Raw genomic sequence first — 17714 nt, forward strand, 5'->3', positions numbered from 1 at the left:
CGTCCCCGAAAGCGTCCAGCATACGGCGTGACGAGTGAGCTTTAGGTAAACATGACGCCCACACTCGCTCGACCCGCGAAGATGCGGGAGTTTATTCGTGGTTTATTCGCGAAAGCACAAAAAGCTCTCTGTGGCACGTCATTGAGAGGGACGAAAGCACCGAAAGCCGACCGTTTTCGACGCCCGGTCATGCGTGAATAGCGGCTTCCTGAATGGACTGCACAAATTGGCTGAGTGCACTTAGAAAATAGGAGAGCGAAATGCAATTAAAATGCCATGGAGACGCGATTAACCCTGGAAAACCCGGATCCCTTTCTCTTTTGCTCACACAGACACACACTATTCCACATTTGTGAGCGTGTGTGCGCTACCAAACAAGTCAAACGAGTCAACAAAGGGAGTTTTTGTTTATGCGTTCGTAGTTTATGTCTGTCATTACGGTGTAATTGCGACGCAGCTTCACCTCATTAGGAAAAGCCACGCTTTTTGTTTTAAATACGCTTCGGAAGTGCTCCAGGCAATTTTCCGGTCACTACGTACAGTTAGTGAATTTTAAGAAGAAAGAAGGATGAAACTTTTTTTTTTTTTTTCTCTCGCTTCTGTACAGCCGGTATTGAAAACGTCAAGAACGGGTCTAATCTCCCGTTTTCCGCTCAGCCCAGGTGTGCAATTAACATAACATAACCTAGCTTAGATGTGTTTTCACACACACACACACACACACACACACGCCCGGGATCACGGTGAGGTGGTTAATTTGTGAAATGCATAGCTCATAAATGTTTCATAATGCCGCCTGCGAAAGATATTACATAATTACATAAATATAAAATGAGCACTTGTGAGGACCTATCGATTTGCTGGGACGTTACACCACCTTCCCCCTCTTTTTCTCTCTCTCTTATTCTCGTTCTCTCTCTATACCTTTTCTTTTTCGATTCCTGAGGTAAAAAACCATCAGGGACCAAACTAATCCTGCACTTCTTCACCGGCAATATATCCTCGCCTTCCTAATTTGACGCTGATATAAAGGTCTTCATAATAACCGTGTGTGTGTGTGTGTGTGTGTGTGTGTGTGTGTGTTTCATGACTTGAGTGATGTTTCCAAAGGTTTCCGTATTTGGGCTTTCCTTTTCGTCCGTCTGCTCCTGCTCGCTTGGGGGGGGGGGGGGGGGGGTGTTGCGTTTTTTTTCTTTCTTTTTTCCATTTCTTCCCCCTCTCTCTTCTTTCCTTCTTTCTGACTGTGGAGGAGAAGCTTAAGAAAAGGCAGGGAAGATAAGAGGATGTATAGAAAGCGAGCAGACAATCGCATTAAGCCACAGCCAACCGGGCCAAAAGGGGTCTGGATTGAAACGAACCGAAAGCTTTCGGATGTCTTCACGACACCCATTTTTCTTTTTCAGGCGCCAAGGCGAGGCGCTCCCCCGGGGCTCTACCCCGACTCCGCGAGTGTGTCATCAGCAGCCGAAACGTCTTTCCCCAGTTGTGAAATTTTCCAAGCACTGATGTAACACAATGGCTCATTATCAGCGAACTCGAGAAGTTCGGTGCAAAACACCAACCAGTGCAATGTGGGAGTCCTCCGAGAACCGAGCGAGAAAGGGAAGGAAGACGTGCTTAATAATAAGCAAGGCACTACCTGGAAGGAGTTTCGTTCTTATTCTTGTTCTCTTTTTTTTTTTTTTTTTTTTTCATTAGGGTTAATCTTTAACAGTGTATAGCTATGCATACACCATGGCGCTACATTTCTGTGGTCAGACACAGTAATTAGAGGCATTGACAATTCAGTATGTAACTTAATAATGGCTTAGTGATTAAGGGGGGAGTCTCTTTTGAATATTTCTCTCTCACACTCTTTCTCTTTCTTTATTCACTCTCCTTCCCTGTACAGACATGTACGTATTGGCTTCACGGTAGTTTAATGCCCTCTAGTGGCCGAAACTGGCTCTACAACCAGTCCAAATAGTTTTTCTCTTCTTTTTTTTCTTTCTTTTTTTTTGCCATTAAGACTGATTGAACACCAAATGTTTCCCACTGAGAGAGACGCACAGCATAAGCGACTAATATACACTAATTATGTTGATCGAGGTAGAATTCTTTGGCATCGGCACCACCGAAGACGTCTCTCTTCACGTCCTCTCGGAAGGGAGTTGAAGTAAATAAGACTTGTTTGACAAAGTGTGCTCGGCTGAATAATTAGAAAGACTTGTGTGAAGTTCTAACCTCTCTCTGTGGAAAAGTGTGTGTTGTTTGTGTGTCGGTGTGTGTGAATGGATAGTTTGTGTTTTTGGGGGGGTTTGTTCGGTAGTTATAGGATATAGGGTACAATATGAGCACGTTTTGAGGCGACTCGCTTGTGCTAGCTTTTATCAGATAGGATTGTGTGTATGGGTGTTTGTGTGTGTGTGAGAGAGAGAGAGAGAGAGAGAGAGAGAGAGAGAGAGAGAGAGAGAGAGAGAGAGAGCTGTTTATCCCAAACACGTTCCTCAACTGCCACATATCATATAAAGCCTCCACTGTCAGACAGCTGTCCCAAGTGAAAGGACGGGTGCGAGAGAGATGGAGGGGAGGCACGCTTGATCGGAATTCCCGCCGGAGCTATGTAAATGGTGACGAACAAGGAAAAGAGAGGAGCGGCGCCGACCAAAACGCTTGTTCCTCTGGGCATGTCAGATTAGAGCTCTCGTATTCAATTCAATATCACTCCCATCTGCTTCTCTTCAGTCTATCTGTGTATCTCCCACCCTCTCCCTCGTTCTCCCTCCCTTTCTCCCTCGCTCTTTCTCCGTTGAATGCGCTTTTTTTTTTTTTTTCCAGCTCGCAGCTTTAAACAGAGTTTCAACAGAAGACTCCTTGTACTTGCACCAGAGCTCCTAATAAGAATGCTGACACGCACTTGACCGCCAAAAGTTTGTGGACACCTGATACGTGCTTTCTGAGCATACCCCGTTTCTTCTGGGAAGATGTTCCACTAGTGTGCTTGCGGAGATTCAGAGGTGTAGCTTAGTCGACTTTGGATCTGAAAGTCATGAGCTCAACCCTGAGTCACACCCCTCCTGGGTTCCTGAGCAAGGTTCTTAACCTTAACCCCTATAGCTACTCAGTTGTATGAATGAGATAAAGTCACTCTGGATGTAAATATAGGGTACTGATGTAGGTGAGGTGAGGAGACCTGGAGTGCAGTCAGTGGAACAGTTCACCCCAAAGGGGTCCATTCGGGTTCAAAAGCTAACGGGATGTTCATAAAGCATGTATAAATCTTATGGTCAGAAGCTCACGAACTTTGGTCTATATAAAGTATTAATGTACAGGTGTCTATGAACTGCCTGTTTTACAAACTGATGTCAGACACATTTATTCAAATATGAGCTGCAAACTCCGTCTTTATTTCTTCCTCGGATGACGTGGAGCTTTTGGGCTGGAATTTCTTCGGCACACTTTCATCAGCGGTTCCAACAAGGACAACGGCAAAGACAAAGGACAAACGTTTGTGGGCCACTCAAGATCTTTTACTCCAACTCATGTTAAGCGTACCTTCATGGTACTAGCTTTGGGGGACATTTCATGCTACAGCATCTACATCAACAGAGCATTCTTTAAAAAAAAAAAAAATATATATATATATATATATATATATATATATATATATATATATATATATATATATATATATATATATATATATATATAAATAAATAAAAAATAAAACGGTTTGGAACAGGGTAGTCGAAAGTTTTGAGAAAAAAATAAAAAATGTTCAAGAAAAAAAAAATATTGAGGTTAAAACTCAGAGGAATAAATAAAAAACGCGAGAAATCAAAGCATTGTGTTTAAAACTCATCAATTTGTGTCGGTTTTTCTATCAAGGAAAAAAACCTCATACACTTTGCAAGGTTCGGAAGACACTTGTTTTGCATTTCGCCTGGAGTGAAAGATCTCATAAAAGTTTACTTGTCCTTTGGATTTAGCAACAACATGTTATTGTAGCTTGGATCATCAGAGATCACCAGATCATCAGAGATTTAAACTGGAAAATTTCAAATATCTTCTACCGTAATTTCCGGACTATTAGGCACACCCAAATATAAGCTGCACCCACTGAATTTGACAAAGATTTTTATTTTGAGCATAAATACGCCGCACCTGTCTATAAGCCGCACCTGTCTATAAGCCGCACCTGTCTATAAGCCGCACCTGTCTATAAGCCGCACCTGTCTATTAGTCTACATTGAAACTAATGAACTTTACACAGGCTTTAACGAAAGACAGTGTCTGTTACACGGCTTGTATCTAAACAGTAGCCTACCAAGAAAGTCAATGTTCACTGTCTTCCTCCTTCCTTTCACAACTATTTCTCTCGGGAGTTTTTCTTTTGGCGTCGTCGTACGTTTAAAAATCACCATCAGTGAAGCTTTTCTCTCGATGCCGTGCAGCTCAGAACACAGGTGAAGTGCGTGTTTTCATGCCCGGTTGTTTTCAGCGTGACGAATGATTCGCATTTCCTGTAGACGGTCCGAGTGAGCGGCAGGTCAAACGTCAGAGGAACATCATCCATATTTATGATGTGGTGCGGCCCGATTCAGTGGGAACGCATCTGATTTAATATAAAGAGTTTCATTGGTTGACCTGAACCCGTTCAGCAATTTCATTGGTCTAATGTTATGGGGTTTAGTGTTTTGGCATGAAGTTTGTGAAACCGGGAAAAACCCAGGAAAAATCCATAAATTAGCCCCTTCGATGTTTAAGCGGCGGGGTTCAGAGCGTGGAAAAATACGGTAATAAATTTGTGAGGTATTTTTTTCTCAGAAATGAGAATTATTCTTCACTTAGAAATTAAAGAATTCCTAGTTTTAAAGTGTGTATTGGCCATAACAAGTCGTCGTAAAAGACATTCTATACGATTGTCGGATTATCACACTCGGGGGAAGAGGTTGGTTATAATTCAGAGCAGAACTCACGTCAGAGGTCATTAAGTATTAATGATTTTTAGCTCCTAACATAAAAAAACCCAACTGAAAAACAAAAAAAATCCAGAAAATGCAATACATATTAAAGAGGTGAATGATTTCTGATAAAGAGCACCTGAACTTATACAGCGTATAAACACAGCGTATAAAACACAGCGCTGGTGTTTGTCCATCCTCATGTTTTCTCATGTATACATTCTCTATCATTAATTCATTTCCCGGACAGGTGAATGGTGGAGTTTGTCAATTCACCCTGAAAGGGACACCAGTCCATCATGCAGTCCATCCTTTTTCACATTCATTCACACCTTAGGAAAAATTCCTCACAGCTAATTAACATTACATTTCTTTTTTCGATTGTTTTGGTAAAAGAAGTCCACGATCTCACCAGGGATCAGGGAGCTGAGAAGCAAGAACACTGTATTTATTTGTTTCCCCTTTATAACGCTGCACATCGCAAGATGATTGATTCCCCCTCATACCGCAGCAGCAGCACAACATTTTTATTCATTCAAGAATAGCGCGTTAGATTTACATCCGAGGTACAAATTACTTCCTGTTATGGCTTTTATTGTAGCTATAAACATCCCTTTCATTACCACCTTCTGATAACCTCAAACCCCTTCGTCCTCAAGGCTTCCCTGATCTTTTCACTGTGCTAGCACTGAAGACTCCTTCTACAAATGCGAGTCTCCTCACAGCTCAGTGTAGCAGATCGGTTGATTTATGTTTTGACCTTTTTGTGTGGTGCATCTCCAATACAATCCCTGTGTTTCCTGCGTACAATGAGTGCTTTTCGGCCCAAATTTGACTGCTTGCACTCTTGCACTTACCATATACTTCATACATTCTCATCTCTATTCACATTACTGTCTCATTATTACATAATCTCTGTATGAGCAACTGATCGTCCTCAGACATAAATACCTCATTTCTCTGCACTCTTTAGAGAACATAATATTCTCTCGCTCACTCTGTGTGTGTGTGTGTATACTTTTATGGTTTTTAAAAGAGAGACTTTTTTTTGTTTCCTTCGACAAAATCAAATCTATACATTTTCAGATGTCTCACTGCATTTTCATTGAAAAATCCTCTCACACTCCAGCGTTTTGTCTTGTTTTTTAGATTTATAATCACACGCTCGATATCATCCAGATGAGCATGAGTCTGGTTCTTCTCAAGGTTTCTTCCTCATTCATCCAAGGGGGTTTTTCCTTGCCACGGTCACCCCGGGCTGCTCATCAGGGATAAATACACATCATTCCCTTTAATTCTTCAGTTCTACAAAACTGCTTTGAGACCGTGTCCATTGTGAAAAGTGCTATAGAAATAAACGTGAACTTTACACACTCTTGGCATCCAGACAGTTTGTTTCTTCAAGCATTCAGCTGAGATACTTTGAGATTTCGATCTGACCTTGTGATCCAGTTCATCCCAGAGCATTTCGATAGGATTTACAGTAGACACTCCAGCCAAATGTTTGCTCTCTAAATGAAGCTTCCCCGTCAGGTTCCCCATTAGCTGCAGTCCCGATGGAATCGCATGGTGTATGGAATGGTAGCCATGTTTTTTTTTCAGGATATCTTTCCAGAATAAGTCTCCGCTCTTCCTTTCTCTAAAACTACCCCAACCATTAGGCTTCCACCTCCATGTTGGGCAATGGGTGTTAGGCAGCTGCTAACATCTTTCCTGTTCTTTGTCTGTTAGAGTCAGAAATGTCCAATTTGGACTTTTCTGTCCACAGATTTTTCCTCCAGTCATTCACTGTCAAATTCTTGTGTGATTTTGCTGCTTATCGTGTTTGTTAAATATAAACAAAAGGAACATACACGTGTCTGCCGGTTTCCAAACTCTTGACAGGCTCCGTATATATTATAAATTCCTATTTTCACTCAGACATTAACATCATTTGTACCACATGCAATGATGATAAAGCTGAATCTAATCCAATTTAGATCAGATATCGATAGCCTCAAATCAAGCATTGGACATTCTGGAATTACAGACGTAAAAAAAAAATTTGACATCCCATTCTTTGGATGTTTTTTTTTCTAGAATATGAATACCATAGTGACCTTCTTTTACCTACATAGGACAACTAGTGGAAAAATTGAGTTCACTCTGTAAGGCTTCAATAAATAATCGTAAAGAAATATCCTGCTTTATTCGTGCCTTCGAAAGAAACTGACGCAAGTTTAAATTGATGCACATCAATATCTATATATATATTATTATTATTTTTAAGCCATTCACTGTATCAGTTTTGTTTGTAAAAGAGCCTCAAGAGGTAATTTCACAGTTGGTCTTCCTTTGCAGTCCTTCCACAGCACTTTATGCCTCTCCAGGCAGATATAAAGCTGCTGACAGTAAGCTTCTCGTCCACCAAAAAAAAAAAAAAAAGTTCGAGACTTTCTGCTTTTTGCCGTCCTAATTCCACGTCTCACCTTTTTATTGGCCTTTACTTTGTCAAAAGCTGTCGGCTGATAAAGAGCCAGCTTTTTTTTCCCCCCCCGTCCCGTTCCCCCACCCCTCCTCAATGTCACCTTCAACAGTCTGGCATTACACAGCGTATTAGGGTGTATTTTAATGTTAGTCCAGGAGAGATAACAGCTTTTTCATAGACATTAATGTAAACGCTGACAAAGGATTTCGATGCGTTTCAATGCATTTATTTTTTTTTTTTTTTAGTATTCACTCCACATAGACATATAGATTGGTGCTTGAAGGTTTTGGGAGCCCTTTCAAATTTTTGTCTCGATTTCAGAAATATGGGTTAAAAATATTTGACCGATGAGACCGAAAATTTTGTTTTTTTCCAGTGCATATATATGTGCAGACTTATAAAATACAGACATGTAGAGTGTGTATAGAAAGGCTTCGAAAGCCCGTTCGGCGTTAATCATCCTTTGATTGACCGAATGTCCAAATGCATCCTGCAGTATTACAGCGTTTAAAGAGATGGTGGAGGCTGGCAGACGATCCAGTTTCTTCTTTGCTGATGCGTGGTATGAATAAATACAATTTTCCCATCATTATGAAGCGAACATAAATATGTTAAAGCAATTATCTGATTACAGAATTATATAAAAAATATATGAAACTCCTCTTAGTTAAGTGCCCTGTAAAGTCTCATGGAAATTGAGTTCATCACCCGAGCGCTACAGCAATAGTCTGTACATCAGTCATTGCCTGAGGAAGACGCTATACTGAGCATTACTGCTTGAAGGTGGTGTTTTGGGAAAGCTTTTGATGCAGTGATCCATATCGCGAATTCTGTGTTTGATTTCGGGGCAGTTAACATACTGGAAGTGATGCAGAGACTCGTAGAGGAAAATTAATTCAAGTGATTAAACTTCCCGATAATGAAATGTGGTGCTTTCAATGAATGGCATTGATTGAATTCTAATGTAATTGACTCAGTGACCCTTCATGCATTAGCCACATGCTCCTTGGGGTAGTTATTATAGAGTTCGAAAAGGCAGAGTCTAGCGCCATTCTATGCTTCACATATAAAAACTATAAATTGTTATTATTAGTTTTATTTTTCAAAACACTTTATTTCACGATCTACATAACGTTCTTTCTAAAGATATTTGTTAGCGGAAGTAAAGCATATTTTGGATGTATGCTGTTATTTCTTTGTTTGTTTTGTTTTTATATTATTTTATTTAGTATACAGTGTAATATATTATAATATGTATATGTGCATTAACAGAGGATGGATGGATGGATGGATGGATGGATGGATGGATGGATGGATGGATGGATGGATGGATAGATTGATGTATGCATAAATGGATAAATAGATATGGATATGGATAGAGAGATGGATGGATGGATGGATGGATGGATGGATGGATGGATGGATGGATGGATGGATGGAGAAATGTGTTTCAATTTAAACTGCATTTCCAACACAATATTCCAAACAAATTTTACGATGGATGGATGGATGGATGGATGGATGGATGATGGATGGATGGATGGATGGATGGATGGATGGATGCATAAATGGATGAATAGATGAAGGTTATGGATAAAGAGATGGTTCGAATATGAGATGGATGGATGGATGGATGGATGGATGGATGGATGGATGGATGGATGGATGGATAGATGTATGCATAAATGGATGAATAGATGGAGGGTATGGATAAAGAGATGGTTCGAATATGAGATGGATGGATGGATGGATGGATGGATAGATGTATGCATAAATGGATGAATAGATGAAGGGTATGGATAAAGAGATGGATTGAATATGAGATGGATGGATGGATGGATGGATGGATGGATGGATGGATGGATGGATACATGGATGGATGGATGGATGGATACATGGATGGATGGATGGATGGATGGATGGATGGATAAATGTGTTTCAATTTATACTGCATTTCTAACACAATATGCAAAACAACTGTTGGAAAAATGTTACGATGGATGGATGGATGGATGGATGGATGGATGGATGGATGGATGGATGGATGGATGGATTTAGGAATGTGTTTAATTACTATACTGCATTTCTATACGACTTTATGCAAAACAAATGCGGGGGAAAATGACATTATATTGATGGATGGATGGATGGATGAATGGATGGATGGATGGATAGAGCAACAATTTAAAATTTTTATACTGTATTTCTAAAACTTTATTTAAAACATTTGTGAAAAAAATTACAAAATAGATGGATGGATAGATGAATTGATGTAATGTTTAAAAATGTGTTACATTTTTAAACTGCATTTCTAACTCACGTTACGCAAAACAACTGTGGGGAAAAGTGACATAAAATGGATGGACGGACCAATGGATGGACGGATGAATAGATTTATCGATGGATGGATGAATGTATAAAATTTTTATACTGCATTTCAAACATCCTTTATTCAAAACAACTGTGGGGATAAATGGCATAAAATGCATGGATGTAGGAATGTGTTCATTTTAATTTTTTTTACTGAACAAAATTAGTTCGAAAAGAAGTAGAAACAAAGAATGTTTAAATAGGAAGTAATGTTTAGAATAGAGTGATGATATTCCTGTATACTCTCTATTTTATTAAAGGAACGTCTCGGTCTTCTTGTACTGACCTATAATGCATAACAATGAAAGTGAAGCCAATGAATGTGTTGTATTTGTGTTATATGTATGTGTTGGAATGGGTGGCTTTCGACCACTGAACCTTAGGGGCACACTTTGATTGACAGGGAATTATGGGTGATTTATGTTTTCCTGAAAGTGAGAAACTGTGTATGATCCAAAGCATTCAAGCAGTAAGTTCTATACCTGTAGAGGAGAGAAAGAACAAACTACATCATGGTTCAATTTATTAAAAGCTGTGGATCACTAACCCATTTCAAACCACAGCATTGTTTTGTTGTAGTGTTGTTCTCAGATTGATGGATCCAAAGCCAAAGACAAATCCGTTGGTTGTACTGTATTTTGTTAGTTCTTAAGCAATCAATAATCTCTAATACATCACCTGCTCATGTCCTTCCCCCGAAAAGCCCTATGTATTAAAATGTATAATACAGACACCAGGGGTGTAAGGGAAGGCGTTACTTTTGCGCATTATTTCTGCGTCTTGTATAATCTCTGCTGTATAAACACCAATTGTGCATGCGGCAGTGTTGTATTTAACCACATATACACCATGGGCAGCGTAATAATCTGCGGTTCATGTTGAGCGTCACCTCATTTCACTTCAAATAAACCGATTATGATTTGGTTCCATGTTGTTCATTTCTCTGGGTTTTTTTTTTTCCACTCTATCACCTGCATCTTTGTCTGGAAAAACCTCTCTGTGATAGAAGAGTGGGCCAAAATAAAAAGTGTGTGCTGTTTGGTTTCATTTAGCATTCGCTTTGTGAATCATTTTGCTGTGTCATCAAAGCACGGCTTAGTAAATATAAAAAAAAATGAATTGACCACGATTCTGAAAATGGGGGAAAGAGGGAAAGAAAACTACAAATGATGTCTAATTTTTGAGTGATTGAGGACAACATCGCAAAGATGATTGGGGAGAAAACTGGTCTCATCACGATCAGCAGCTTTGTAGCATTGTTAGCTCGACTTCCTAAACACCAGGCTGTTGTACGTCAATCGGGGCTGTCATTCGCTGTTTGTATTTGAAATTTAAATCACTCGATTTTCCCGACTTCATTGTGTAGAGGTATCTTTCCCAATGATACACATCAACAAACACAGTTTTTACACATATTTAGGCATCTGTTAAATAATAGAATACTGTAATATAAAAAAAAAGAGGACGTACAAGCTGTAATTGTTATTTACATGGTCACAGAGACCTGTTCAAGGTCCTTCCAGTTCTGCGATGGATACTCGACTGACCAGTACCATGACAACCCTGACACTCTGTTTTTCATCACCGCAGGGAGTCAGGTGAACCTGACATGTCGAGCGTTCTTTGGCTACAGTGGCGACGTGAGCCCGCTCATCTACTGGATGAAGGGCGAGAAGTTCATCGAGGACCTGGACGAGAGCCGTATTCGGGAGAGCGAAATCAAGTGAGAAAACTTTTTCTATTCAAAGTGACCCATTGTCTCTCATGTGATATGCTGTAGCTCACCTTAATACACCTGCGTATGTCCTTGAATCGGTCTTCAGATAAGCTAAACTATGCATTAATCTTTGCCTTTTTATGAAATATTGGATACATGGACCAAAACTGAAGTTTCAACTGTTCCTATTGTGGCCTCTGTTCCATCTTGACATTTAATCTTTTTGTGTATATATGAGACGTATTGTAATCGCCAAACAACCTGCAGGACACACAATCCTGATTCTGAGGTCTAACTTTGCATCCAGTACACACCATCTTATGTAATCAAGTCATCTGGTATACCCCATCTCATGCAAATTATGTCATCCAGTGCACTCGATCTCACACAATGCTGTCATCCAGTACAGCGCACCTCACACAATTAAGTCATTAATTTTACCCCAGGTCAATCGATTTATCCAGTTAACCACATTTCATACAATCAATTCATCCAGTACACCCCACCCCATACAATCAGGTCATCCAGTACACCCCACCTCATACAATCAGGTCATCCAGTACACCCCACCTCATACAATCAGGTCATCCAGTACACCCCACCTCATACAATCACATCCAGTACACCCCACCTCATACAATCAGGTCATCCAATACACCCCACCTCATACAATCATGTCATCCAGTACACCCCACCTCATACAATCATGTCATCCTGTACACCCCACCTCATACAATTACATCCAGTACACCCCACCTCATACAATCAGGTCATCCAGTTCACCCCAATTCATACAATCATGTCATCCAGTACACCCCACCTCATACAATCAGGTCATCCAGTACACCCCACCCCATACAATCAAATCATCCAGTACACCCCAGCCCATACAATCATGTCATCCAGTACAACCCCCCCATATAATCAATTCATCTAGTACACCCCGCTTCATACAATCATGTCATCCAGTACACCCAACCTCCTACAATTATGTCATCCAGTACACCCCACCTCATACAATCACATCCAGTACACCCCACCTCATACAATCATGTCATCCAGTACACCCCACCTCATACAATCACATCCAGTACACCCCACCTCATACAATCATGTCATCCAGTACACCCCACCTCATACAATCATGTCATCCAGTACACCCCACCTCATACAATCACATTCAGTACACCCCACTTCATACAATCACGTCATTCAGTACACCCCACTTCATACAATCACGTCATCCAGTACACCCCACCTCATACAATTAGGTCATCCAGTACACCCCACCCCATACAATCAAGTCATCCAGTACACCACACCCCATACAATCATGTTATCCAGTACACCCCACCCCATACAATCAAGTCATCCAGTACACCCCACCCCATACAATCAAGTCATCCAGTACACCTCTTCCCATATAATCAAGTCATCCAGTACACTATAGCTCACACACTTAAATCATTTAATAAACCTCAACTTATACACTCACATTATTCAGTACACCTAGCTCACATCCTAGATTAATTCAGTACACCACAGCTTACACAATCAAGTCTGTTTTCCACTGAAAAGTTGGCACAGCTGTTTCCGGTCAGGGTACCAACAAACCTTATGCAGATGTGTTCATACTAATGAATTTTTTCAGTAGATTATACTGTACCCTTGGACTCTGGATTACTGTTTCACTGTATTACTGGATTACTCTTTCACAGAATTTCCATTGCCTACTGAACCATCTATAAAAGAGACCATTTCCATTTGTTTTCCTTGTTGATGTTTGTATATATGAGCTCTATAATTACAAAATAATAGTCCTAACTTGCACTCTCCAGGTGACAATGACCGCAATAAGCAATTCCAATTATACATAAATCGGAGGTTGGACAGCGAAGAAGTGCTCTATACCATGATGCATAAACAAATGGTTACAGCGTATATGACTCCTGCAACCGAGAATAATCTGAAGCTCCAGGACTGTAGATAATGGTGCTCACTTGGTATCTTGGTAGCGCTAACATTTTTCCTTCACTTGAACTAGGAGACCCAAACCTGTACCAACATGACAATACCCCTATACAAAGCCAGCTCCATGAAGATATGCTTTCAATGGATTGATGCTCTAATCTCAACCATATTAAACACCAAGGAGCACAGTTCTTTGCAAACACACTCCAAAATCTGCTAAAGCATCTTTCTATAAGAATACAGGGTATTATGAGAGTAACTGAAGACTCAGTGTAGAATGGAATGTTCCAGAAAGCACATACAAATCTTATGACCTATACAGTGTTTCTTGTATTAAATTTGTATTTGAATTTTATTTATAAAGCACTTGAACTAGGACTAGGTAATGTCTGAGATGAAGATATTAATTTGGGTATTGTTTTAAGGTATATTTCAAGCTAGCATCCTGATTTATGCCAAAATTCTTGGGGTTATATCTCTGTAACAGCATCTCTGTCATGGCCTAGGCTGAAATCAACAGCTTTATTAAGTGGTGAGAAAAGATTCAACATGAGTAATACTACACGGTATTAATAATAATAATAATATACATTACCACTTATGCTTCAATTCGTTTTCTTTGCTTCACTTTCTCATATTCAGTTTATACAATGCAGTATATGCCTATTCATTATTTCGCTGATTGCAGCGTTTACACTGATGGTAATGATTGGACTGCAATGCCGCTTTAGTTTCACTTGAGTCTGCTGATTATACTTGAAACACCTGTAGACCTGCACACGAATGCAGTTACTGTATCTCGTCTGCCAATCAGCTGGAAGCAGCACAATGCAGACACGGGTCAAGAGCTTCAATTACTATTTGCATATTTGCAGTTAATAGCCCCAGGTGGGCTATTTTAGGGTTTTAAATGTTGATCTCCTGGGAATTATCACTAACATCAGTCTCTGGGGTTTACAAAGAATGGCGTGTAAAACAAAACAAAAAAACAATTTAGTAAGACACAAAGCAGTTTTGTTGCTTCAAAAGCCTGGTTGATCTGAAGAGAGTAACCAGAATCACTTTTCCCAACCATGGTGAGCAGAAAAGAATCTCAGCATACACAACCAGCCGACCACACTACGATCAAAGTCACAGAGATCGGGTATGAGGGTCATACTGTCACGAACAGATCAAGAGTCGGAGACTGGAATAAAGTCAATAAGCTTTATTTGCCTTAGTGCATGAAGGTGGAACTTCCAGAGAAGCAAACACCGGAAAGCGGGTGGGATACAGAGCATAGATAGTCCAGAGATGATTTGTAGTGTAAACTGTAGATCGGATGGAAGGAGCAAGTGTGCTGAGTGCAGAAGGGAGGCGTGGCTGGTGGTTCTCTGACATTACCCCCTCCTTCAGGAGCGCTGGGTCCAATATGTCTAGCATCTCCGGGGGCGGATGATCGACGGTGACTCCAGGGTCTTTTGTGGTAGGGGTTGCGAAGGGTTTCAGTAGTAATACGTGGAAAGTGGAAGTGTAAAATGAAAGCTAACATTATGTTGGGAAAGTACAGTTTTTTAATAGTGACCACTTGTTGGACACCATAGTGTATTTTTTCAACCTCTGTAGGATCTAGATATTAATGTATTATGATAAATTATGATTATTTTATTATTAATAATACTAGTAGTACTATACATCAAGTTGGTACCTTTTTCTCCTGGAAAGGCATACGATTGATAGGTTTCCCGTTCCACCAATTTTATTCATTACACCCATTTTTGTTTCTATTTTCTCCCAGACTCTTATGAAGTCTCAGCTTTCTTCATTAACTAAGACACTCATTTATGATAAAAAATGTCTCGTGGCTGCAGTAGAGGAAATGATTATTGTTCCATTATGCTCAGCCAGAGTGAGAAATGAGATAGGGAAGATCTGACAATGAAAAAAAAAAACGTAGCTCTTCATGACAGTTTTTTTCTTTCCCCATTGCAAAAAAAAAATTAAAAAAAAAAAAAAAAATATATATATATATATATATATATATATAAATAAATATAGATTGCATTTTTCAAACAAATTAAAAGGAAAACATGTCAGTTTAGCACATGCTTGCATTTACAGTCCATACACTTGTCCTGACAGTTACATGTATGGGCGTTTGTGCTGCGCATGCACATAATGCTCCCAGCCGGGGTGCACGTTGTTCCCCTGCGCTCAGCAAATGGAAACGAATACAAAGGTTAACACCGAGATTCGGTCCGGCAGGCGGTGGAAAGAACGAGAAAATGAGCCGGTCAGCTGAGTGACATTCAAGAAACATTTTTTTTTGTTCCACCAGCAGAGGTGGAGTGCCAACAACACCCCTTATCCTTGGAGGAAAAAAAAAAAAAAATCCAACCAATTAGGGGTTGTAAAGGTGACTGCTTGGGGGAAGGGTGAGAGAGTAAAGAAGGAAAAGAAAATGGAGAAAGAAATGATGTTGGAGAACGCTGCATCTGTAGGAGAGATAACCGCCAGAGGAGAGTGAATCTATAGGTTTGACTGACAGCTTGACAGATTCCGGAAACAAGCCGAGGAGATATGTGTATGTCTAGAACAAGCTACTGTATATTTATCTTTTTTATTTATTTTTCGCCCAGTCTCCTACTATAGGATTAAAGTGTTCCAATTTTTCAGCAGCCTTGAGAGATGCAAGCCCGATGCCTTCAGTGTCTTCGCCTGTGGCGTTCGGGCGTTGTGCCATACAAGGGATCAGACGGTGTATTTGTAGTGCCACTGTGCCCCGGAGACGTGTCAGTCACGCCGAGACGCCTATCGCCTATTGGTTCGGAACCATCAAACCCTAAAACTACATTCGCGTGAAACTGCAGTCATCAGAAAAACCCCCGGAGTCTTGCTTATTACTATTTGGGGGTTGATCATATTTTGAGTGCCATTATTCATATGCCGGTAGAAACCGAAAAGATATTATGCATGTTGCTGAGGGTTAGATATTAAATATTTTTTTGATTTATATCCAAAGGCTGCTGCTGTTCTCTATGAATTTGAATGCTTTCTCTCTCTGTGTGATTCCCCCCTCCACCTTTGTTCATATTGAGTCAGGGGCTTGAGGTGTCTCAAAGCACACACATACACATGCTGGGGCGTCTCAGCACAGATGAATAAACACCCTCACCTCTCTGGCATTTCCCAACTGCCTTTTCTCCAAGTTTTTTTTTTTTTTTTTTTTCTTTGTCTTTTTTTTTTTTTTTTTTTTTTTTTTTTTTTTGCTATGCCACTTTGAGTCTTGAGGTATTCCACATGGTCAAGTGCACATTTGAGAGAACTCATCAGCGCTTCATTTTGTTCTGCTGTCGGGATAACCAGGGAGTAGAAAGAACGGATAGAAGAGATAGAGAAGTCTTGACTGGCCTACTATTGTAGCGTTTCATTCTGGCTTTCTGTTTATCGAAACAGAAGTACATGTACAATTGTACTTTTGTTGGCTTAATGGTGCCAAAACGGAAATGCTAAGGGAATTACTCTGTCCGGGCTTTTTCAGCACATGAGAGATGAAAGATTTTCATAAAGCTGTCTAACTGCCGCCTGTTTCCCTTTTCGTCTTCCAGTACAACGAAAGCTTTACGTGGAATATTTAGCCGAGCATCCTCGCACTTACACTAAGCATGGTGTGTCAGCGGAATCTCCGCGGCGTCCCGGTGGTAATATAGTTTGTTAGGATCCTTGGGACGACCTTGTCATCGCGGCCTGTGGCAAATCGGAGTCTAGCTGCGGAGGCAAACATTAGCGAACGAAAGCATGAAGTAACTCGCTAACACACAAGAAAAGATCAAGAGTACATGCTATTATCAAAGACTAGTCAACCGAGTCAGATGCGAAATTGATTTATTGGTACAATCTGGATGGATTAGCAATCTCCCTCTCCCTCTCCCTCTCTCTCTCTCTCTCTCTCTCTCTCTCTCTCTCTCTCTCTCTCTCTCTCTCTCTCTCTTTATTACTCTTTTTCTCTCTTTCTTATAATTAAAAAGACAATTAAGAGTTTGGAATGTTGCCAAGAATTCACACAATCCATCGCTCCTAAACACTCGAACTTTGAAACTGTTCGTTACAAGGCGCCGATTTTACATTTGATTCAATTCAGGTCCTCATCTGGGTGGCACTGAATGTCCATTTATAACAGTATTTGGCAGATGCCTTTATTCAGATCAGATTTATACAACTGAGCAGTTGAGGGTTAAGGGTTAAAGGCTTTGCCCAAAGGCTTCAG

At 40.3% G+C, this 17714-nt stretch overlaps 1 protein-coding gene across 4 annotated transcripts in view; it reads left to right on the plus strand.

Moving 5' to 3' along the window:
• Window positions 1-17714, plus strand: part of LOC310731199 (interleukin-1 receptor accessory protein-like 1-B) — a 338788-nt gene that overhangs the window by 272687 nt on the left and 48387 nt on the right. For all 4 annotated transcript variants that reach the window (XM_083550677.1, XM_083550676.1, XM_083550678.1 and 1 more), the window contains one exon: window positions 11371-11503. In XM_083550677.1, coding sequence (XP_083406803.1) covers window positions 11371-11503 — 133 coding nt within the window. The remainder of the gene's footprint in view (window positions 1-11370; window positions 11504-17714) is intronic.

Source organism: Silurus aristotelis, assembly GCF_946808225.1.
Source record: "Silurus aristotelis genome assembly, chromosome: 9".
NCBI classification, from domain to species: domain Eukaryota; kingdom Metazoa; phylum Chordata; class Actinopteri; order Siluriformes; family Siluridae; genus Silurus; species Silurus aristotelis.